The 25,815-nt window shown below is 38.5% G+C and overlaps 1 protein-coding gene across 7 annotated transcripts in view; it reads left to right on the top strand.

The window, feature by feature from the left end:
* Positions 1–25,815, top strand: part of ABI3BP (ABI family member 3 binding protein) — a 258,235-nt gene that overhangs the window by 205,062 nt on the left and 27,358 nt on the right. For all 7 annotated transcript variants that reach the window (XM_053565779.1, XM_053565785.1, XM_053565783.1 and 4 more), the window contains 8 exons: positions 523–603; positions 3,014–3,091; positions 6,305–6,370; positions 8,015–8,089; positions 15,819–15,896; positions 18,221–18,313; positions 21,165–21,293; positions 21,949–22,017. In XM_053565779.1, coding sequence (XP_053421754.1) covers positions 523–603; positions 3,014–3,091; positions 6,305–6,370; positions 8,015–8,089; positions 15,819–15,896; positions 18,221–18,313; positions 21,165–21,293; positions 21,949–22,017 — 669 coding nt within the window. The remainder of the gene's footprint in view (positions 1–522; positions 604–3,013; positions 3,092–6,304; positions 6,371–8,014; positions 8,090–15,818; positions 15,897–18,220; positions 18,314–21,164; positions 21,294–21,948; positions 22,018–25,815) is intronic.

Below are 25,815 nucleotides of genomic sequence, written 5' to 3'. Positions count from 1 at the left end.
TTAATAATTTCTGCTGGTGTAGTGGTTCTCAGTTGTGCTGTTACAACATACTAGCATATGGCAATTTTGCAAGGTGCTACAAGTAATTATTATTAATATCGGTCAAATATGGCAGTGGCTTATTTATAAAACTTGAGCAGACTCAAGAAGATTTTCCCAACAATGATGATATTCTCACTCATTTTGTAATCCTATATGCTCTCTTAGATGGGACAGAGGGAGGGAGCTAACAGAGCTACAGCTAACTGTCCAGGACTGATTAGAGCCCACATCTCATCTTATCCTGCCATTCTCATGGATTATGTCGAGCAGAGAATGCCATTTATTATGTGTCCTGGTGGAAAAAACAGTTGAAAGCCATTATTATAGTATTCCACATTCATTTTCCAGAAAGTTCTGTGCAACATTTAACTTTCTTCTTTCTTTTTCCTATTTCAAATGAAGGAATCTCATGTAACATCAGTCTGGTCTGGTGCTGGCTTTAAATCTAAAAATTTACAACCTTGTTACTTTTGTTTTCAGCTCCTTTGGAGACACGAGACATCCCTTTTATACCTATGATTTCCCCAAGTCCTAGTGAAGAGGAACTACAAACCACTCTGGGTAAATTCTGTTTTGATATTTCAGTTCAATGAAAGACTACTTTTTAGGAATTTCCCTTAAAGTAGCCATGACATTATATTCGTGGGTTGTTTCCAAATAATAAAAGATTACTTTTTACCATTATAAAAAAAATCACTGCTTCATTTGATACTTTTACATTAATTGTATATTTGTTTCATAGTTATGCTGATTTTCAATATAAAATGAGAATGTTTTAGCACACGTTGACAAAATTTAAAATATTCTAAAAAGATAACATTCCCAAATCAGTATCATTCATTTTTGTTGCTTTTTTTGTATTTTAAACGGCACTTAAGAAGAAAAATCAGTCATCTAGTATTTATAAAGCTTTTCCCAGGTGCTAATAAGTACAAAGCTAAGTGATGTGAGTTCTAGTACAAAAAACTATTTTAAAGGTCAGGGTCTCCTAACCCCAGGGAGCTCACCCTCTAGTATGAAGATGGAATTTGGTAGCAAGACTGCTGCTTCTGTGCTGCCCACTCCGGGTACTGCACGTGTTTTTAATTTAAGTCACATAACAACTCTGGGAGGTAGGTTCCATTGCTTGCCCCATTTTACATATTGGAAAACTGAGGCATAGAAAGCTCTAACAACTTGACCATGGGGAAACAGTTAGTGTCAGAGCCAGGACTGGAATCCACACACCCAGTTAGCAGAGCTCCTAGGGCATTAACCCCAATGTTTTGCTACATTACAAAGAGTGTGGTAAAGAAACAAGCAACATGTTGAACAAGCAGACTACCTGGGGGCGTCAGGGATGGGATCTCAGATTAAGTGATGCTTCTACTGGGTCTTCAAGTTGGAATAAGAGTTCACCAGTTAAAGATGCAAATGGTCCTTTCAGGTTAAAGATAGATGGGAGAGAGGCACAGGGCAGGACACCTGTGCTAACCTGGTGGGCTGCCTGAGGAATGAGGGATGGTTGGGGGGTGAACTGGATGTGCCTTTGAGGAGTTCCACACAAACCTGTTCACCATGTGGAAAATTCCAGTTTTCTTGTCTCGGACTGAAAATGAACCAGAAAGCAAGATCTCTAGGCTTGTGTATGTTGGCACTTCTGTCCTATCCATGGTGCACCCAAACATAGCTGGCTTTAAATCAGTGGCCTTACTTTTTTTTTTTTTTTTTTTTTTTGAGATAGAGTCTCACTATGTCGCCCTCAGTAGGGTGCCTGGCGTCACAGTTCACAGCAACCCCAAACTCCTGGGCTTACGCGATTCTCTTGCCTCAGCCTCCCAAGTAGCTGGGACTACAGGCACCCACAATGCCTGGCTATATTTTTGTTGTAGTTGTCATTGTTTAGCAGGCCTGGGCCGAGTTCACCTGCCAGCCCCAGTGTTTGTGGCCAACACCTTACCCACTGAGCAACGGGCACCGAGCCCAGTGGCGTTATTTTCTTTAGCCCTTTTCAAATAAATCTATCCTTGGTGAGTGTCTGGTGAAAATAATTTACTGATCATATTTTAAAATGAAATACTTTGTGAAGAAAAAATTAAAATTGAATGAGCAAATATACTCTAATTACCAAATATTCATCCATTCCAGCCTAGGGCTGCAGAGTCAATGTCACCCAGGAAAAGTATCTTTTAAAAATCAGTACTGAATATGGTCATTGTTTACCTTCCACTCACTATCTATTTGTTGTGTCTTGGCTTATTGAAGCAAGAGCCACTATCTGCCAATTATCATAAGTATCTTCCTTGTAAGCAGAATCAAGAGAAGAAAGCAAAGCAGAGAAAAAGATGGCAGTGCTTTATTTACAACAAGTATGTCCTTGGATCCAGTACGTGGCAAAGTGAACCATATAATTTTCTCAGCCTGTACAATGTAATGATTTCAAGATAATAAGGGGGTGGAGGTGTTCCATATGTAATTTTCTTATTTTGTTAGGAGGAATCTGTCCACACGCCAGTGTATGTACACTTTGATTTTCACAGGAGGAGAATAGAAGAATATTTGTTCTTATGTGGTGTAAACACGTATCTTTGCCTATTGTATATTTACTTTACAGATCATCTAAGTAACTTGTGGAAATTATGAAGTAGGGAGGACACAGGATGGAAATAAACACATTAAGACAGGAGACTTTCATATATGAGCCACATGCAAGAATAGCTACAACCAGCATCATGAAATGATGATCCTGAGCTAAAAGCTCTTAGAAATCCTGATAATAATTACTAAAATAGTAGCACAAGACAGCAAATTTAACAAATGAGCCTTATTAAAATGCCTCACTAAATTTGAGTTGCTATGATTACTAGGCATATTTTTAAATGCAATTTATCCTTTTACCTTTGCATGGGTCAGAAAAGAGCATGGGATTTTTTGGTCATGGTCATAATGATAATTATTTTTAAAAAGCTATCATACTGTTTTTATTCTACAGAAGAAGCAAACCTATCCACCCAAGAACTCTTCACAACTCGGATTCCATACATAACTGAATTGGCAAAGACGACTCAGGGTAATATGAGTTCTCTACCTCTCGATAGTAACTTTTCCTTATTTACTTTTAATCAAGAAAACAAAAATTCTTTTCAGAATGTCATTTCTCATCACAGTGAATTGATTTTCCTCATTTCATCAGTGAAGGACATCAGCTAACCACAAATCTGAACACTCACGTGATTTTATTCGCATGGGAGGAGACAAGTTCTTTAGTCCGAGATTTGCATTTGGATATATTGTTGACTGCTGGATGCTAATAACTAAGAAGGAAAGCTCTTAGTTATTCATTTTTTCCCCTTTGTGTGACCTCAGTTTGCCTCATTTTCCACATTTGATTAAGAACCTTTATTATCTTCCCTCTCTCTTTTTCTCCTTTTTCCCATCTCCCCCACTTGATGAAACATTGATATTGTATACTGTGGGCTGAGAAATCTGTTAACAAGACAAATCATTTTTAAAATTAGCATAGTATTAAAACATGAAGGGAGGTGTTCTTGTGATTTTCTACTTTTATTTCTTCTTCTCTACTATTTCCAACTTTGGGAAAAGTACATTCATCTACACAAAGCTCTGTCTCATCTTCATCTTCTCTCAGAAGCCTTTTTCTTTTTTTGTTTTTCTATCCTGACAGAGTTATAACCAGTTGTGGATTTCCAATACTTTACCAGGGTTTTGGAATGACCCTTTGCCCATCTGTACATCCCTGAGATGGCAGGACTCCAAAAATAAGACAAAAAATAAAAGCAAATCTCTATGTTACCCATTATCGGTTCTAATTGGAGGGAAGACGTTTGAAATAATAACAAGAAATGATAACAAAAGAAATCAAATTTTAGGGTATATATTTTGTCAAGGGAGTCATATTTATTCTATAGGAAAATGACTAAGGAAGACTCGATGGTGTTGGACAGTTCCTTTGAATATTCTAAATTTTTTATTTGGTTTAATTTTTATTATGCTTTAGAATTGTAATTATTTTATTCGATTATTCGATTTTTATTCAATTTTCATTTATTTATGAATATACACAGAAGTTAGAGGCATGATACAATGACAGCCCTCCCACATCCCCTCACCAGCCTCAACCATTAACAGCATATGGTTAGTTGTGTTACATCCCAATCTTACCCTGACTTTTGTGTATTTATTATTTTGTCTTTTTGTAGATCTCTTTAATATCTGCATTTGTAGGAGACAGCTGGATTCTCATCATCCAACACAGTGTTTTTACAGCAAAAGATATAAATGTTTACATTAAGCAGGATAAGTAGAGACTTTCATCCACCTGAGGGTGTTTCTAAATGAAAAAAAGATCCAACATTTTAAAGCTAGTTGATGGATTTCAGAATTGTGGATAAAAGATCAGAGACCGACCCTTTCTTTGTTTTGCTATTTCTTACCTTAATGGAAATGTCAATACTGTGTCACTATTACTAGTGTATATGGAATTTTTATCAAATTCCTTCTGGAATGCTTTATTAGACATAGATTTCAGTTAATTATGTATATATGCAGGGTATTTTATTGTTACATGTATGTAGTATGGATTGTCTTAACACATTTATATATTTTAATTATTTTCTTATATTCTTAACGTTTTATGTTAAAATTGAAACCCTAGAGCATTTTTTTTCAAGGCCATGTGGTTTTGGTTGGTGATGAGTAATTCACAACCTAAAATTAAATTACATTTCAGCTCTTTTACAAGATGTTCTGTTCAGATTTAAGTAAATACCAGGGAAAAACTAAAATAAAAACACTGATCCCAGGGCCGATAATCATAATGAAAGTCGTGCTGACCATTTCTGGGCTGTACTCTTCGTCTTTCCTGTCCAAAATTATAAGATTCATGTATATTCTAGAATGAGATGAGAACCATTATCCCTGTATTTTTTTAAGCAAAGCAATCTAATATTCAAAGAGATTCATATGAAAAATCAAAATAGGTTAAATTGACAGGGAATCCTACCACTCTCAATGAAAATAGAAGAAAAATATTTGCAGATCATCATGAGGCATACCTTAGGGTATGTGGGAATCAATTTTTACAGCAACAGTACCTCTGTTCACTCTGCTTATGATACTTAGGAAGGCTCACACTAACCCTATAATGCCAGCACACACCTGCTGTTGGCCTGCGGCATGGCCTGCTCCTGTCATGGCAGTCTTTACATGGGAAATTTATAAATGAGAAGCTACCTTGTAACCTATTTCACAGGCACTTTTTTAACTTGGTGAGCAAGGCATTGCTGATCTATGGCTATATAAATACCACTCAATATGTGAACAAAATCATCAAAACAATGTAATCTGCTTACATTGTTTGCAAGAAAAAGTTTTCCAGTATTAGCTAACGAAGCATTACCAAGAAAGTTGGTGACCAGAGGCAGTGTCTGGCTTTAGGAGCAGGGGAGGAGAGCAGGGGTGAGGAGAACAAATTCCATGATGAATTCACACTTTAAAACCTTAGGAAGCAAAAAATTTTCAGCAGATTTTCATAGAATTTCTTGCATATTCTATTCACCCATTTATTCACTCATTCAGCAAGACTTCATTAGGAAAAAACAACAAGGTGGCCCCAGGGCTTATCTGAGTACTTTCTCCTTGCTTGCCCTTTCTTGGTGGACAAGGACCACAATGTCATTTTTTTTTCTCATTTCTACTGCGTTATGGATGGAACTGAGGATTTATTCATTTCAGGGTTCATGAGCAAAGACAATTTGATAGAGGCCACATATTTCTACTCTTTTCTTCTTACCTACCTTAACTTTTATTTCTCTTTTTACCTTTAATATTTCTTGTCTTCTTTGGCAAAATAATGTGCCAGAGTGACTCTTTACTGAGAGACATGGATGGGTAGATGGATGGACAGACAGATGGATGGACTGACAGATGGATTAATGGCCCATGTGCTTATAAGGTTAAGCAACAATGTGGCAAGATGCACATTCCTGCAAAACATGGACTACAGGATGATAATCCTTAACACACATTGCAAATGACCTACCTCACTTGGACTATGTGCATCTTTAATTTTCAGTCACAAATATTTCCACTTTTTTTATTGTCCTTTAGCATGAGTCTATAATGCATAATTGGGAATTTCAGAATATTATTTCTACTTCCATGCAGAGTGTACAAGTTGTTGATACCTAGGGTGCTAGGTCTCCATTCGGTGGACTTTAGAGTGCTGATTATTATTAAACGTGAAGTGTTTCCTCCGTTTCAGCACCACACAGATTGTACACTACTCCTGTGAGGCCCAGAACACCAGAAAGACCACACATCAGACCTGGTAAGTTGTTTCTCATTCTCTGATGACCTAAATAATCTGCAGGCTGGGAAAGATATGAATGAATTGAAACAACCAAATATACCAAAGGAGGGAGAAGATATATTAACTTGCAATAAAGGACATGAGAAATTCTTTAAGATAAGTGTAGGGATACTGATGAATCCATGGCAGTGACAAAACTTGACTAAGGTTTTTAAGGATGATCAGAATCAGAGACCATTATGAAACTTAATCAATATGAAAGTATGTTTAAAACAATGTTTGGGTATAAATCACACATACCCCTTTAATTCTCCATGGTGCTTACAGAGAGAGTATAAACTAAGCTATCATTTGATACTACTTGCTTTCAAATGCTATTTCTCTCTTAAGAAAAGATGGTCCATCTCAATATAAAAAGACTCTTGGACAATATTTTTAGTGATTTCTTTAAAGGATAAAAGTAATTTTCATGGTTTCTAAACAGCAAAAATAAAGTTATAATTATGTATTGGGAAATAATAGAAATTGACTAAATTCTCCAAAGGTCCTAGGATCTCCCTTACTGGAGCTCATTTAGGAAAATAATAAACTTGGAAGGATTGATTTGACTTACAGAAATCATTGCTATGCTAAGGCACAAGTTGCATCAAAGACTCTCGTGTTCTTTGTCTTGTCCTTCTTCTCTGTGATTTTAAGGCATCTCCTTAATGTTCTACATGATGAAACATTTAGAAATGAATGTTCTTGGTGAATGAAAGAACAAATTGATTTTTAAATATTCTTTGCTTTATGGAAAGGCCAGGTATTTTGCTATAATTCTCTGACTTCTAAAGGTAGTTAGGCACAGAAATCTTTTAGAAATAAGTGTATCTCCATGTTGCTTTTTGTATGGATGGCTACAGTAAACATTTCTACAAAATACTGAAGTAGTAACCAAGGAGTGTTTGCTAACTGGGGTGCAGCTGAGGAAACTGAGGTGCTGGGAGCAAGCAGGGAGTGGATTCAGAGGCACACAGAGTGACTGTTGTTTGCTGATTAGGAACACACTCTCTGAAGAGTCTTCTAACTGGAAAATAAGTGACCTTTCAAAGTCTGGGTGATGCTGCAGCTTTCTACAGAGTACAAGAGAAACTTAAATGCTTTCATCAAGTTCTGTGTTTGATACTGGCCTTGGGCAAGGACTATTATGATGAAACATCTGTACCTAGAGAGTCCTACAAAAGGACTGCCAATTTATGAGTTATGAACTGAGGCCTTGACAAATACATATGATTCGGGTTTTGGTTTTTCTTTAGACATGTTTTAGTCCCAGTCTTTCCTCTGTTCCACTTTGGAATGTATCTAATGCTCACATATAAATGAAGCAAGGGATTTGCCGCTTAGAAGTATAATTTTTTTTTTTTGTCAGTTATATTTTCAAGTCAAGTATTGAAGCTCAGCGGTCACCTCAGAGTACAAATTCAGGTCTCTCTTTCCAAATTCAGGTTTTTGATTTTTGTACCAGAACTTGGTTTATATTTTCTGAATAATATTTTTTTGGTAAGCAACCATTTTTGGTTATGCAGTTAAATGACTTTTAATTCTCTAGGAAGTTTTGTTTTCCATGACTGAAAATGTTTAGTAAGAAAATGTGTGAAATATTTATTTCTCACTTCATTGTAGTTCTGAACAGGACAATGACAAGACCCAGTCGACCCAAACCCAGTGGAATGCCCAGTGGGAATGGAGTGAGAATAGGTAATGATCCCAAATGTATTCCCTTTTGATCTTGTCAAAACTACAAGTGATTATTCAATATGTATAATTTTGTTGAATTCACATTTCAATTTCCTTTTTACCACTGTTGTAAACTCTTAGTAAAACTGCAATTGAAAAATATAACTTATTTCAAAATCAAAACTTCACATATCTCTGAAAATAAAGCTAGTCTATTAAATTAGTTACTATATGCAATCCTGCTTTTAAAAAAAATCCTGATTAAATATGAATTGTTGAATGAAAATAATAAAAATAGCTGTTTTCCCTGCTTCAAAATGCTTTCCACAACAAGCTGGTCTTTGAGCTGTAATTACATGGTTGAACTTTATAATTTCATAAGTACCATTATAATTTTTTTAAACTTGGATCTATTAGCAATCTGGAATATGAAATTCAAACAAGAACAAGAAGATTTAACCACAGCAATTAACAATTATTTACACTGCTTACAGTCATATTAATGTTTTCAAAGCACTCAGTTTAAATAAATGACATAGTCCTAATCCAGTCAGATCTACGGGAATAGATACCATTGTAGAAAAAGTAGGCCTGCTGATCTGATAAAAGTTCAAACACTCAATTTATTCCATGGTTAGTTAAACAGTAGTTATTAGATGCCTTAACACAGAATTGTATCATTCCCTTAAAATATTTTTAATAAAGCCCGGGGCTGTGGTTCATGCCTAATCCCAGTACTCTAGGAGGCCAAGGCGGGTGGATTGCCTGAGCTCAGGAGTTTGAGACCAGCCTGAGCAAGAGCAAGCCCAAGATTTCAAGGTTGCTGTGAGCTATGACACCCCAGCACTCTACCAAGGGTGACAAACTGAAACTTTGTCTCAAAAAAAAAATAAAATTGTATAAATTTTGTGCTTACAGAATGTGTTAAGAAGATGAAAAGTAAACTTCATTTAGTGCATATATATTTGGTCAACCCAAGATGATTCTCTAATGAGAAAGAGATGTGAATAATACCTAAAGATATTTAGTATAGATTTACTTTAGAGCGTGTATTTTTTGTACTGGTATCTGAAATTCTAGGAATTCTTTTCAAACTAAATAATGAGGCCAATGCTATAAATTTCTGTCTATAAATGCAAGGAAGCATTTCAGTATCCTTTTATTCATCCCAACTGCGAGATTAGGCATAATTTCTCTGATTGACATAAACAATCTGGCTGTCAACAAAGCCACTTTCTCTCAGCTCCTTTTGGGAGGAAGGCAGGTACAAATTGTTTAATATTCAAATAATGCAGTCCCAGCTACTTGGGAGGCTAAGGCAGGAGAATCGCCTAAGCCCAGGAGTTGGAGGTTGCTGTGAGCTGTGTGACGCCACGGCACTCTACCGAGGGCAATAAAGTGAAACTCTGTCTCTACAAAAAAAAAGAATACTCAAATAATGCTTGTAAGTTGCAAATACATAAAAATAGAGGCAAGTATTTATAAGTGAACAAAGCAAATGAAAGAGTAAGTAAAGAAGCTATGTAGCCTCTAACCTTCAGTACTATCAGACATTCTCACTAGGAACATGCTGTCTTTTAGAGGGGGAAATAAAGTATTGTTACATTTTAGCTTATCAACAATATAAACATTTTCCCAAAGCCTCTAGCATCACAAATGTATCTCTGTTACCTCTGTATACATAAAGTCAACTTATAATGATAACTTACCCAACTTAACTTTGGAAGAATACAATCTCGTATCAGAGCTTCTTTGGTTGACTGCTGGTAAAAATTGGGCTGGTGGACATAGGTAGACAAAACTGAACACTGTCCCCCTTGCCTTACTCTACCTCCCTCCCCAGCCAGACTTTGTTACACCTGGTCTGTATTCCATTGTCTATCTATCGCAGTCTTCTGTCAAGGAAGGATTGCTGCCCACTTGGGAATGTAGGGAATGTGGTCAGCAGACAGAATTCCATTGTCTTCTCCATCCGGGTAAGCCTCCACTGAGGAAGCTTTGAATGGAGGGAGATCTGAGTGGTACATCTCCACATTTAATAGTATATAATGACTAAATGCAATTTACCCCAAGAATGCAAGGTTGGCTTAACATTCAAAGATATTAGTACTATTCCCCACATTAATAGAATAAAGGAGAAAAATCGCATGATCATCTGTTGTTATTTGCCCCCATTGACATCCTTGGACCTTGGCTAGAACAGAGGAGATTGGTGTGATAAAGACTCTCACTCTCAGAGAGGTATGTACTCTGACCAGCATAAAGATGCACTGGAAGAATGCCACCCTCACCCAAGCTTCCACTAGGCTTTCTATTGTGTTTTGTCAATCATTTACAATATAGCATTAGCTGACTTATTACAATAATGTAGGAGCAAGGAAATTATGTCCCCACACATGACATATGGGTGGTCTTGCCTAAGACCCAAGGGGAATAACGTACAGGGATGAACAAAGGGTCTGAGTTAGAATAAACTTTTAAAGGGAGACATATTATAAGAAGGAGAAGATGTTACCTTTTAATCTCTATAGCTAATTTTTTCCCTTCCAGCCCAAGCAGCTGCTTCCTAATCTAATCTTTTAACTTGTTCAAAACTGGTTAAGCATTCTATTCTTGTGACTGTATTCAGCTTTCAAGATAAGAAGCTAGGAGGCTTTTGCCACTTGAACCCCTTACACTTTTCTGCTTTTTTTCATTTATAATTTTTCTAGCCTGTTCCCACAGTCATCTGAGTAGATGGCAAAACAACCATTAGACAAAATTTTAAATTTATTCATGATGAAAATTCTCAGTAAATTAGGAATAGAAGGAAGTTTCCTCAATCTGATAAATGGCATCTGTGAAAAGCCTACAACTAACATACTTAAAAGTGAAAGAATGAATTCTTTACTCCTGAGATCAAGAATACAGGAAGGATTCCTACTTTCATGACTTCCATTGAATATAATAGTGGATGTTTAACTAATGCAATAGTGAGGAAATGAAGTAAATGACATAAAAATCAGAAATTACAGATAACATGATCATGTGTGTAACATATTATACAGAAAAATTTAGCAGCTGTCAAATATTTGTCTAGAAATTGATGAGAAAAAAATGTTTTAAAACCTATTCTCACCAATTTTTAAAAACAGACTTACCAGAGTTACCTTTCCATTGATTCTACATAGTTTTGATTTGGCTTGTTTACAGAAATGTATCTGTTCACGTAAGGACATAAGTTTATTTTCTTCGGATGCAATTTTACATTCCCTTCCAGCATGAAGTGAGTCTCAATGAGAGACCGTATTTGTAGTAGGTGATTCCATATTCAACTTTGATGTCTTACTCATAATACTTATCTTTATTTTCCATCTCACATACCTTTTTCTGTAGTTTTTTTGTTGTTGTTTGTTTGCTGAAGTTTCCAACTAAAGATATTTTACATTAAAAAAAAAATAGTTGATAAAGAAAGTGTATAGGCTGTGTGGGACATATTCTTCCTGGCCTTAGGCCCCCTGATGTTGTGCCCTTGGATAACTAAAAACATTATTAGGCCTCAAGACTATAGAACATTGACTACTGGGATCTCTATAAACATCATTCAGTGATTCCATCAACCTCTGGAATCTCTTGAGCTCAATGTTTTACTTATTTTATAACATCAGCACAGATATTTTTCCAGACGTATGTATATTTCGTGCCTATATTTATAAATAGATATTTTTTCTCCCCAAGGTTAGAAAGTACTCTGCAGAGACTGAGATTTTAGGTGGGCCATTTTTCTAGCATTTTACTTTTTTTTAAGATTTTTGGAGAAACATCTCCATTGGCTGATGTGCTCTACGTATTGGAATCTCCTTGAGTCCTGCCTATAGACATCCTTGCTGTGCGTGCCCTAGATCAGAGTATTAGGCAAATGACAACACCAGGGGCCAAATCTGGCTTTCTGCCTTTTTTTGTAACTATGTAACTAAAGTTTTATTGGAATACAGCTTGCTTTCATAGTATAATGGCAGTGTCAAATAGTTGAGACACAGACCTTATAGCACTTGAAGTTAAAAATATTTTCTGTGCTGGACAATCTCTCTGAAGAAGGAAGCTGTGGAGCTGTGCTGCTATTCTTTCACTCAAACAATATTTATTGAAAGCCCATTATATGCCAGGCAAAGAGTAATTCTGAAACCACCTTGGCACATGTGGGGCTGAGGAATGTGTTTTTCTGGGCTGTGACTAAAGCTCCCTGTCTGCTGGCTCATTTTTAGTCAGGTGCTAATATTTGGGGACAAGGAGACCAATGATCCATAAACATCACCCCTTTTTGGTCACAAGGAATAGCATTGCTGGTTCATTTAAAAATTGATTCCCAGCTTTTACTGTGTGTGTTTGCAAAGTTTTTGTTACCATGGTTAAAAATATCCAAACGATTACTTCATTTTGGGTAACAGACTGCTAAGGGATGAACTATATTAATCCAGAGATTCTTGGAAAACTCCCACAGGGCAGTTGGACACTCAGGCTGGAACTCACCTCTGGGCGCTTACAGAGCTGAGCCTGCCCTTCAGAAGAAGTGTTTGTTAATCCTGCCTGAGGTTGGGCAACAGAATTCCAGTCATAGCCAGGGCCCAACTGTTAGACTGGGTGCCAATTCCTGAGGATTCCTTCTCTGCAGTATCCCTCTTCCTGGTTTCCTACTCTCTCTTCCCATCACTTCTCTGCTACCTTTGGTCTTCATTTGCTCTCCTTGGACTCAGGGCAACAGACACTCACTGGCCTCTCCAGTTCTGGCCCAGGCCATGTGCCCAACCTGTTGCTGGGTGTGGCAGAGGCAAGGCCAGAGCTAGAGCTCAGTCTCCTGTCCCAGGTCTTTCCACTGAGCCTCTGGCTGCCTTTAGCGGGTTCTTCCCAACGCTTTTCTATGCCACTGGTTTCTATCCATTCTAAAGACTGGAAAAAGTCCAGGTTAGTAGTTGGTTATTGATTTGGGTACTTATGTCTAATGATCATAATAGTTATACTGTTCTGTTTCCATCTACACAGAAAGTAACAGAAAATGACTAGTTTCTTTCAGTTTCCCCCTGATTAGAAAAGAGAGTGAAGGAAATGTATAGCCTTGGTATGCATAAAGTAACCCTGGAGAATTTCAGGTTCTCTCCAGGGGTCCTAGATCTCTAATTCACTAGCCCATTCAGGCACTTGCCCCTTGGCCTGGTGGACCTGCACATGCCTGGTTGGGACCCCTGTCAACCTTGGGCTGTTCCTGGGTCACACACACTGGTGGCACAGCTGGATGCCATGTGCTTGGCAGCCACAGCCATGTAGCTCTCACGTGGTGGGACAACTCAGCCCACCCACGAAACAGTGTAGAGGGCTCTAGGGCTGTAGTCACTTAGTCATTATGAATATTGGAAGGAGGAATACAATGAGGAGACAGTAAGTTCTCTGTGCTACACAAAATAGGCTTTGGGGCCAAGTGTATCTCCGCACGGAATCCCAGTGGCTATGAGACTTCGGGCAAATTGCTGAATTTCCCCTTGCTTTGGGCTTCCTCATCTGTGGAACACGGATAGCATCTCTTCCACAGAAGGGTGGTAAGAGTCAAATCAGGTAATATGTGAGGTGCTTTCACAGTATTGGATCAAAATACTTTATTTTTCAAGGGGTAGAAAGATTCGGAGAAAGGATTAGCTGAAGGCAAACACAGCCTGTCAGGCTTACAGAGCATAAACATTTTTTTTTTTTTTAATTTTCATATAGTGATAAATCAAACCTCACCAAGCCAAGTGATCCCAGTGACACAAGAGTAGTTTTCTTCACTATGCCATTCCCAAAATAACCACGCAAATGAGCCCTTTCCTGGCCTCATTACCACTGACTGCGGGACGCAGGAAGAGGACTAATGAGCCGTCTGTGCCATCCCTGTGGGATCAGCCACAAAACAGTCACCGTCCTGAAAAATACTTCTTTTCCTACCCCAAATAAACATGATTATTTAACTCATGATTAAATTCACGATTCCATATAAACATTCTCCGTGATTTTCTATCTTAATCTCTTATTCAAGCAGCAGAAGGTGTGGGATTGCAATATAAGTTTCATCCCCCAAATTTCATAAATTAATGTGAAAATATCATCTAATTTTTGCTAAGCAAAGCTTCTTTTGTATGTTCAGTCAATAAACCTGCCCACACATGAACTGAGATTGAGCACATAATGTCCCTGCCCAGGCCCTGGACCACAGGGTGCCCTCAAAACAGGATTGCTGTCATTATTGTCATGCGGTTGTCATTGTTCATGTACCAACTAGTATATTCATTAAATGTTTTATTATTTTTAATATGTAAATTATAGTCAAGCTCTCTAATTAGTATGGATTCTTTTGTAGGACAAGCCATTATATCTAAAGGGTTTTTTTACTATTTAGATTTTTTCAATGTCTGTTTCTATTCTCTTATAATATAGACTATCAGCCATATCAGGAAAGTTTTTTTTTTAAAGAATAATTTTTTAAAAATAGGATGAAACCAGGTGGCGCCTGTGGCTCAGTGAGTAGGGCGCCGGCCCCATATACTGAGGGTGGCGGGTTCAAACCCAGCCCCGGCCAAACTGCAACCAAACAATAGCCGGGCATTGTGGTGGGTGTCTGTAGTCCCAGCTGCTTGGGAGGCTGAGGCAAGAGAATCGTGTAAGCCCAAGAGTTGGAGGTTTCTGTGAGCTGTGTGAGGCCACAGCACTCTACAGAGGGCCATAAAGTGAGACTCTGTCTCTACAAAAAAAAAAAAAAAATAGGATGAAACCAAATTGGTTCACTTTGGTTCCTAGGATAGCTACCCAACATCTAAACCCTGGGTATTTAGGTAAATGGCTGAGTAGATTGTTTGAGGGTTCTAGGAGACAATGTCACAGGAAGTGATTTCCAGATCAGTTTCTTTCAAATGATAATTTGGAGTGCTAGGCCAGCGCAGGGCTAATTTACAGATCCCAAAGTTAAAGATCATTCCTGGCTTCACCAGCCTAATAGTCACTGCCTCCCCAGGAATATTTTTAAAGTCAATTCAGTAAGTACAAACCCAACACAATGGAATTCTAAAGTTTTTTTTAAATGAGAATGGAGGAGTTGGAGGAATTTTTTTAAACCATGAAATTTACCTATCAATGTTGTCCAGAGGTAGCCAATCAACACAGATGAAATTCTGCTTGCTGAGGCCCTGTCACCCAGGAAGGCAGTGCACAGTGATGGTTGAATGTTGCAGAAAATTGAGACAAAACCACAATGTACAATCAAATGATAATTCCACAGAGAAAAGATCACCCCAGTGAACGTAGGGATTTAATGTCTTTAATACCCAGATAGTAAAAGCCAATTAAGATGTCTGGACATAAGAACACCAGTGCCCTTGCTCTGTAAAGAATGCACATTATGGCTGGGTGCGGTGGCTCATGCCTATAATCCTAACACTCTGGGAGGCCGAGGCAGGTGGATCACTTGAATTTACAAGTTCAAGACCAGTGTAAGCAAGAGGGAAATACAATCTCTACTAAAAATGAAAAAAACTGAGGCAAGCGGATCCCTTGAGCCCAAGAGTTCGAGGTTCCCGTGAGCAATGAGGCCAGAGCACTCTACCCAGGGCAACGAAGTAAGACTGTCTCAAAAAAATAAAAAATAAAAGAATGCACATTATTACTGATAACTCTACCAGGTGTCCACAATGAAGAACATTTAGTGTATTTTTACTGCGTACTTATTCCCTCTCATTATCTCTGCTCATAGGGATCAAACAAGCACCTCAGCCAACAGGTCCTGATAGAGATATGTCAGTGGACTCTAGCCACACCACAAGAAGACCAGGTAAGGAACAAGAGACTGGCTCCCACATGGCAACTCAGCTCTGAAACTTGGATGGTAACTGTGGTACCATTTGTTACAACAAAAATAGCAATACCCATGCAGCCTCCTAAGTGTCAGGGCCATGGGGCATGAGTATTGCTAGAAAGACATTTGAAATCTTTAGGGCAATGGAAAGATCCCCAGGAAGAAATTAAATAAGATCGTCTAATGGGATACTAATTTAATAATTACTTTCTATATTGTTTTAATGGATTATAATGGATAAATTCTACAGAATCACTATGGGTTCTAGATTTTAATTATGTTTATGTTTTAGTCTTCTGTGATTCATTACAATATCCTTTTGCCTAAAATTATTTACTTTCCTGATTTAAGGCTATGCTCCATGCAAAAGTATGAAGCTGGAGATTCGGAAACCTTGGTATTGAATAAGGCCTCTGCTTCATAAAAGGATACTGTGAGACCTATTCTGATATATTAATGTCCCAAATGCCACTACTTCCCAAAACACACACACACTTTGTCATTTCTCTTTTTCTCTTTCTAGTATTACAGGAAGTACTTTTTGTGACAGGGCATTTTACTAGATTGATAATTTTATTTGAAGATTTTAAAACCAACATATATTATACAAAGAAAGAGAGAAATGTTGAAGCTGTAACACAAGACAAAAAAGTTGGGGGTTAAGGTGGACTATTCCTCTACCCTTGTCAATTTTTGCACCAAATATACAACTTTGTGCAAAATCTGCTGAGTCACCAGTTAGGAAAACATGTCCTCCCTCAGGCCTGGTGCTGGAGCTCAAGAGTAGGTGAGCAGAGTGGATACTAAACCTTGGCGCCCCTCGTACCTCCCGGGCCAGGTGCAGTGAACAACCAGCACAAGTGCTCATATTGACCCTGCTGTCCACAGACACCAGCTGGTTGTTTCTCCATCGGGGTTGCTTTGATGTAATCATTTGAGAAGTTCTAAAAGTGTTTGTTTAATTATAATTACATAATCTATTATGTAGGGGATGGGGTGGAACACCCACAAAAGACAAAATTATCAACTTTAACAATTTTAACAATTCGAGCTAAAATGGTGTGTCAACTTAAAATAATCAGAAGAGTCAGAATCTAGTTTAAAAAGAGTTTATTTGAGCTCACAGTTTAAGGAAGAGCTACCAAAGAGCATTGATTCCAAAGAACGGAATTCTAGGTTTCAAAATGTAGACGTTTGGAGCCACTCATATATACAGAGCTTTCAGGAAATTTTAACAGCATTTCAACATCTGGCTATTCAAGGCTTAATGTGTAGTTACAACTATGGCTTAGTTGAGGTAGTCTTTTTCTTCAGGGAAAGATATATGTAATATTCCACTCAAGAGTAACTGTCATGAAGTCTTGGGCACCATCTGGACTGAGTTAGGCACAGCACACTATAGAGAGGACTTAATCTATAATAAAGATCAGGGATTTGACCACACTGGGGGTCGGGGGAGGGTCCAGTTTCTGGTTTCTCCTAGTCATTTATAGAAAAAGAACAATGAGAAAGGGAGTTCATCTATAAGAAGCAGCATAGCAAACATGCTATGTGACTCGGTCTCCATGGATTAATTTCTTCCTTGGTATAACAAATTTAGAGGTCCTAAAATTTTATTTTTTTTAATAGATATAAGAAATTGCAGTCTCAAAATCAAAGGCAATTGGGGATAATGAAGTTCAGAAATGCTACTGTTAAATATATTTTAAAAAGCAAAAGATGTTAAATTCTATTTATCTATAGAGCCTTTCAAAGGCAGACAGGCCTCTATACATGTGTTCCTCCAACTCTGTGGGTTCCAGGAGTCCCTTCAGGTTCCAAAATCTGAGGATGCTGGAGTGGCTTATGTCATCTGTGTACATCTTTCTGGATACTTTAAATCATCCGTAGATTACCTATATTATCTAATCCACCGTAAATGCAGTATAAATGGTTGTAATACTATATTTTGGGGGGTTTTCTTTTTGGTATATTGTCATTTTTTTTTCCTGAGTATTTTTCATCCACTGTTGGCTAGAGAACCCACAGGATACAAAATGTCAACTGTGTCAATTATATTTCCATCTATAATTAGCAGATATGTTTTCCATCTATTAATGTGCTTTGGTATCCTTTGGTACATGACTAATATCAATATATTACATATTCTATAAAATATGTACTATTTTATAGAATCTATTCTCTATCATGCAACTGCTACTTAGCAAACATTTTTTTAATGAATAAAAGCCCATGATTTTTGTTCAGTGAACACTTAGGATGGCTTTATCTGTAATATAATCTCTTATCCACAATTCCAGGCACACGCCGCCCACCCTTGCCACCCAGACCTACACCCCCACGAAGAAAACCTTTACCACCGAATAACGTTACTGGGAAGCCAGGAAGGGCAGGTACGTTCGTGGTCCACCTTTCTTCTCCCTACATGGTTTGTCTCACTATTCAGCCACAAGCCCAACGTATTGTGCTAGTTCAGGCAGGGTTCAAACCACTGGAGTATGTGGCACGTGCTTGTGGTGACCTTGAAGACCCAGACACTGTAATGACAACCTGGAGGACTCATAACCCATCTTTGGAATGAGTGGGTAAAAGAAACCATTTCTCTGCATCTAGACCAGTGTGCTGCTTAGAAGTTTGTGTGCTTGGAATTTAGATTGAGGCTGACACAGGCCCGTCAACAAGTGGCTTATTTTGGGTGGGATGCTGTACCTGCCAAGGTCCCGGGGCAATGGAAAATGTGAAGCCCTGTCATCAACTATTATTCTGTCTCCTGAAATGAAATCCTATTTGTCTCACTGAAAGCTCCTCTATCCACCAACCTTCCTGCCCTACCCAGTATTACATACCCAGGGGGAGATTTGGGACTAAAATGTTCAGGGTGACTGAGCAGATCCAGCCTGTGCCACCAGGCAGGGGTGTGTTGGGGAGCAAGCTGCCTCCCACCTGCAGGCTTCACAACTGTTGTTTCACCTCCAAGAACGACTCCTCCCAGGCCTGGGTAGACACACCTCATCGTTTCTTAAAGGAACCTTCCCTAACTCCCCACAGTAGTCTTACCGTGGCTTCTCTGGTCTGCGTTTCCTTGATACACACCTATCTATGTGTGTATCAAGCACAGAGCAAAGTGTTTTAGACCGGGTTGTGTGCAGACGTGTCTTCCTTACCAGACTGAGCTCTGTGATGACAGAGCCCTTGGTATATTTTCTCTGACTTCCAGAACCCAATCCAGTGCTTAGCGCACAGGGAATATCTAACAGGTACTAAGTAAGTGAATAAATGGATAAAATTAAAAATCAGTGAAAATCAACCCAGGTCAGAGGAAAGCCCTCCCTCATTCATTTCTATCAAGGGCCCTTCCCCCAGAACCTGCCCGCAAACTGCTGCCTGTTTTCCATCTGTCCTCCCTCTCCCTGAATCTCCCCCTATGTGTTCTGTCGATGGAATGAAGATAACAGTGTTAAAGACAGCTGTGAAGGATGAACAGATGAGGATTTACGGGAAAGGGGGCGGAGGGTGAGAGAAGGGTATTGTGAGGGAACGTTTGCGATGTCTCGCATGCACAGTGAACTCTCACTGGATGGTTTTCCCCATGGGCTGGAGGAAAAATCAGCCCCTCACCCATGCGTCTGGTGCCTTTCTGAGTCAAAGCCCAGGGAGACATGGCCCCCTCCTCACTGGTTGTAACAGTTGTTACTTGAGCTCCAGTGGCCTCCAGGTCAGACTGGATGAGTCACAGACTGAGGCCTGAGTGTGCCCATGGAAAACAGGGCCACTACCACAGAGTGGCCCCTTAACACTGCGTGTCTTCAGCCGCAGTTTGACACCTTGGTCAGTGGGCAGCTTTGGTGTAACCAGCCCTACCTGAAGAATGTAAGCACGTTCCACTTCTGAGATGAGATCTGGTTGTGGCTCTACCCCCCCAGCCTCCCCCACCCCTAACTCAAAGGAACCCACTGCCTTGAGGAGACACAGGCAAACCAGGGCAGCTGAGAGATGTGGGCTGATGAGCATCACAGACAGGGTCTCCTGACCTCCAGCTGCGTGTCTGGGAGTCCTCAAAGGCTCTCGCTTGTGCCTGTGCACATCTGCCTCTTGTCCCTATCTCCAGCCCTGCCAAGGCCCCCGTTCTAGCTCTCCTTGCCAGGGTGAAACGCTCTGCCCGTGTTCCCTACTGACCAGGTCAGCTCTGCAGAGCTCATGTGGCTGCGATGCAACTTCTCTTGGTTCTCTCTCGCTCCCCTCTTCTCGTGGTGACTCCCACTGGAACCAGGAGTGCCCGGCCCTTCTGCTGGAACACAGTCCTCTGTCCAAGCTGGCTCCCTCAACTCTCTATTGCCTGGGAGTGACTGGAGTACAAAATCCAATCTAGCCTCCTCTTGAAACACCCAGACTTGCCTGGACCTTGGGACGGATCCAGTTTAGAGACTTAGATGCATTTCTAGAGCAGAGGAGTCACCATTGATGTAGAACCTGGGTAGCATCACACTGGCCACGAGGCCAGAATTATGCATTATTGCCCTACCCATCTTCTTCCTCCTTCTCTGGCCGTGTCCCATGCCAGTGAACCTTCTGAGCAGCCCTGTGTCCATTCCTTCCGTCCAGGCCCCCTGCTCCTGCCCTGGTTCACCTCCCTGTCCCTCTTTGCCCACAGCCAGCACCTCAGGCTTCTGACATCTTTCCCACCAGCCTAGTGCCCTAACCATCCATCTTGTCATCTTATCATGTCACTTTCCTATTGAAGTATATCAGTGGCTCCCTATTGCCTAAAAATAACATCCAAATCTGCAATATACAAGTTCTTTCATGATCTACCCTGTCCCTCCCCCTCTCAGCCCTCACTGTTTCAAATGCAACACACCTCTCTGTTTCCTGCTTCCCTGGCAGGGCCCTTGTTCCAGCCTCTCATCTGGACTCCTGATCACTCCTCCTGTTTATTGGCACACCTCCCTGAAGGCACTCCTGCCTACCCAACCGAATAGCCCTTCATCTCTTCCCATGGACAGAACCACTCCCTCTTCTTGCCTCCTCTGTGACCTTACCTAGTTCTTTCACAGAAACCATAAGGCTTCAATATACTTGGCTCATACATCTACCTCCATCAAGGAGCACATCTTATTTTCTCTCCAAGCCTGGCCTCTCGTACCATGCCACATGGTAAATGTTTACTAAACATTCATCAAATAAATAAATGGGAGACTTGGCAGTGTTCCTTTAAAGCCTGACAGCTTTGGCTCTACATTACAGGAATCATATCATCAGGTCCAATCACTTCCCCACCCCTGAGGGCAACACTCAGACCTACTGGAGCCCCCTTGGACAAAATAGAGCCCGAGATAAAGCAACCAACAGCCCCTGCCTCCGGAGAAGAACTGGGTTAGTATGATAGATGGTTCTCACTGGATGCCTAACTCTAAGGCATTAAAAGATTTCAAATGGGAGGGGAGAGTGTCAGGTCTGGGTCTTCTATTTTACTCAATTTTATAACTAACATGAGTTGGGTTTTTTTTTTATTGTTGTTTGTTTGTTTGTTTTGCAGCTTTGGCCGGGGCTGGGTTTGAACTCGGCACCTCCGGCATATGGGGCCAGCGCCCTACTCCTTTGAGCCACAGGTGCCGCCTCTATCATGAGACTTTTTAATTTTAAAATTATACTTCCTTATAGAGTACATTCTTTACCTTAGTAGACATAGACGAAAGTGTCTAAGTTTGGCTCCTAAAAAGACCTAGACTACCCAATGCTTACTACTAAATTACGTGTTATTACTAACTACACATATTTTAATTTATTAATGAGTATTAACCACTTGGTTGTAATGTTTATGATTTATTATATTCCAGAATACTTTGCAGTGGGACAAAGTTAAATGTCTTTTATTATAGATAAACACATATAATAATAATAAAGTAAATCAAAGCTGCAAGCAATTTCCTAAGGGGAATATTGACTATCTTTACTCTTTACTAGTTTTTCATTATATTGTGATGCTTTTTAAAATCTGTTGCCAAAATTACTTATCTTCTATTCTCAGGTAATACAACTGACTTTAGCTCAAGTCCAACAAGAGAAACTGATCCTCTTGGGAAGCCCAGATTCAAAGGTATGTATGATGGCTCCAAATCTCACTGCTTTTTTTTTTTTTGAGACAGAATCTCAAGCTGTCGCCCTTGTTAGAGTGCTGTGGCATCACAGCTCACAGCACCTCAAACTCTTAGGCTTAAATGATTCTCTTGCCTCAGCCTCCCAAGTAGCTGGGACTACAGGCGCCCACCACGACACCCAGCTATTCTTTGGTTGCCGTTATCATTGTTGCTTAGCTGGCCCAGGCCAGGCTTGAACCGGCCAGCTTTGGTGTATGTGGTAGGCACCCTACTAACTGAGCTACGGGCGCTGTGCCCAAATCTCACTTTTAACAAGGCTATTTTTGTGGGTGTATCAGTCAGCTATTGCTAGATCACAAACAACCACAAAACCTTAGTAGCCTGCTATAATAAGTATTTATTTTTCATTTTCCCATTTTAGGCAACTGGGAGTCAGCTGCTCTAGAACATGCTTAACTAGGTGTTTCTGCTTGAAGCAGCAGGGACAGCTGGGCTTCTTGTGAATTGGGCTCTGGTCCTGTCCCCCACACATATGTTCATTCTGATGCCCAAGATGAAGGACCAACAATGAATTGGAGCAGATGTGAAGCCATTCTCATGACAATACAAAGTCAAAGAAAACATTCAAATGCACAGCCACATTTCAAGCTACTTCCTGTCAATACACAATAGACAAAAAAGTCACATGGCCAAGTTCAAACAAGAAGTGGAGAAGTATACTCCCTCCATAGACATAAAGAACATTGTTGAGCAATAATATACAATATTAGGAGAGATACATTATAAAGAGCCTAGTATTTCCTTTTGTAATATTTTTTCTTAAGTGTAACATTTGATGAATTTTAACACATGTATACACTGATGAGAGACCATCATCACAATCAAGTGATGCTTAAAGTGTTTAAGCACTTTAAGCACTTCCAAAAGTTCCCTGATGTACCTTCGTAATCTATCCCTCTCAATCCTCTCTCTCAAACCCTAGTTCCTACATAACCACAGATCTGTTCTATTATAAATTACTTTGCACCCTATAGAATTTTATATAAATGAAAAATATAGTATGAACTCTTTTCTTATTTTTGTGTAGCTTCTTTTATCAACAGAATCATTTAGAGATCTGTCTGTACTGCTGTACCTACAGTCTATTCCTTTTTTATGCTAACTGATATTCCATTACATGGATATATAATCATTTGTTTCTTTACACATGTTAAACATGTTCGTGATATTTAGGTATTTCTAATTTTTTTACATTACCAATAAAGCTTCTATGACCATTCATGTAAAAGTCTTTATATGGCTATATGCTTTCATTCCTTTTGGACAAATAGGAAGAGAATGGCTATATGATATATAAGATATATTTTAACATTTTAATGGACTTTGTTTTCCAAACTAGTTATACTGTTTTATTTTTCTGTCAACAGTGTTGAGAGTTTTAATTCTTTCACATGTTTGCTATTTAGTATGGTCAGTCTTTTTAATTTTAGCCATTTTAGTTGGCTTAGAGTAGTGTCTGTGATTTTAATTTGCATATCTCTGATGACTAAGGATGTTGAATATTTTGTGTGCTTATTTGCCAACTGATACATCCAAATTTTTTTCCCATTTTTTAAAAAATTGGTTGCTTATTTACTTAATGTTGAATTTTGAGAATATTTATATTTTCTGGAAGTGTAACATAAAACCTTTTTAAGATAAATACTTTAAAAATATTTTTTCCTAGTGTATATCTTTTTAATGAAGCTGAGTGTATCAATATTTTTCACATAATTCACTTTTTTTTTTGCAGTTTTTGGCCAGTATCGGGTTTGAACCCACCACCTCCAGTATATGGGGCCAGCGCCCTACTCCTTTGAGCCACAGGCACCACCCCACATAATTCACTTTCTTAAACAGGTGTAGAGCTATTCGCATATTTTTTTCTTTAATGAGCCTTCAATGTATTAGTCCATTTCATCTAAGTTGTCAAATTTATTTGAATAAAAGTATTCATAACATTCCTTATCTTAATATCTATATTTTTGGTACCACATCTAAAAAATTATTCACTAATCAAAGGTCACAAAGGTTTTCTCCAATATTTTCCTTCTAGAAGTTTTATACTTTCGCATTTAAGTCTATAATCCATATTGTTTAAAATTTTGTATATCATGAAAGGTATAAGTAAATTATTTTGCTTATGACTATTGTTCTAGCATTATTTGTTGAAAAACTATCCTTTCTCTACTGAATCCCATTAGTACCTTGTGAAAAATCATTTGTTTATATAGATGAGAATGTGTTTTCAGGCTCTCTAGGCTGTTCTGATGATCTTTTTATCCACCTTTCCACCAGTACCACACTTTCTGGATTCCTGTGGTATCTTGCAATCAACTTGTGTTAGTCTCCAACATTGTTCTTATTTTTCAAAGTTGTTTTGGTGATTCTGAGTTCTTTTCATTTCCATATAAATTTTAGAAACAACTTGTCATTATTGAAAAAATAACTTGCTTAGATTTTGACTGGAATTGCATTGAAGCTATAGGTCAATTGGGAATAATTTACAGCTAAACAGTATTGTCTTCCCAGCAATGAACATGGTTATTTAGGTTTTTAAAATTTCTCTCACCAATGTTTTATAGGCTTCTGTATATAGAATACCATAGAAGAGATATTTTTATTTCAATTTCGAAGTATTCATTGCTAAAATGTAGGGGGGAAATTGTAGTGATCTTATGTCCTGCAACCTTATAAAAGCCATTAATTCTCATAGTTTTTTTTAGACAGAACGGATTTTCTACACACAAAATTATGTTATCTGAGACTAGTTTTATATCTTCCTTTCTGGCTTGGGTGCCTTATTTTTTCTTTCTTTATTGTGCTGGCTGGAGCCTCTAGTAAAATATTATATAGAAATTGTAAGAAAAAAATCCTTATTTCTGACCTATAAAGAATTCAATCTTTCACCATTAAGTATGGTATTACTTGTAGATTTTTTCATAAATTCATCTATTGGGATAAGGAATTTTCCTTCTTTTCCTACTTTGAGAATTTTTATCAGAAATTGAAGCTAGATTATGCTTGATTTATCTGCTTTTATTGAGATGATTGTATGGTTTTTATTAGTTCATATAATGAAATAATTGATTTTTTAATTTTAAACCAATCATGCATTCCAGGGACAAACCCCATTTGGTCATAATGTATTCTCATTTTAAATATTGTTGGATTTAATTTGCCCAAAAAAAGTTTAGACATGTATTCATGAAGGCTATTACAGTTTTACTATCAGAATTATACCAAACTTTCCTCTCTTTGTGGGAAGGTTCTTACATATAAATTCACTTTTTTTTCTAGATACAGTGCTATTTAGAATTTTTTTTCCTCCCTAGTGAGGTTTGGTGGTTAAGACACAAACCAAGTTCTAAATTCTTTATCTAAGTTCTTTATAACATCTGTAGAATCTGTGTTGATGTTACTTCTCTTGTCCCTGATATTACTAACTTGTATCTTTTTTTCTGTTGCCTAATCAATCTGTCTATAAGTTTATGAATTCCTTGGGTCTGAAAAGGCCAAGCTTTTCTTTTCACCAATTTTTTCTCTTGCTATATTTTCTGTTTTCTATTTCACTTATTTTTATTTGGATCTTACTTGTTTTTATCTGTTTAATTTGAGTTCAGTTCCCTCTTCTAGTTCTATTTTCTTAAGGTAAAAAGTAGCTCTTCAATCTGACACCTTTTTTTAAAGAAACTCTGACACCGAAACTCTCAATTCCCAGGTGGGCTCAAACCACCAGCCTTTTGGTTTAACAGAGC

Source organism: Nycticebus coucang, chromosome 16, assembly GCF_027406575.1.
Source record: "Nycticebus coucang isolate mNycCou1 chromosome 16, mNycCou1.pri, whole genome shotgun sequence".
Lineage (NCBI taxonomy): Eukaryota > Metazoa > Chordata > Mammalia > Primates > Lorisidae > Nycticebus > Nycticebus coucang.
Note: the sequence above shows the minus strand (reverse complement) of the source record. Positions and strands in the feature narration are given on the sequence as shown.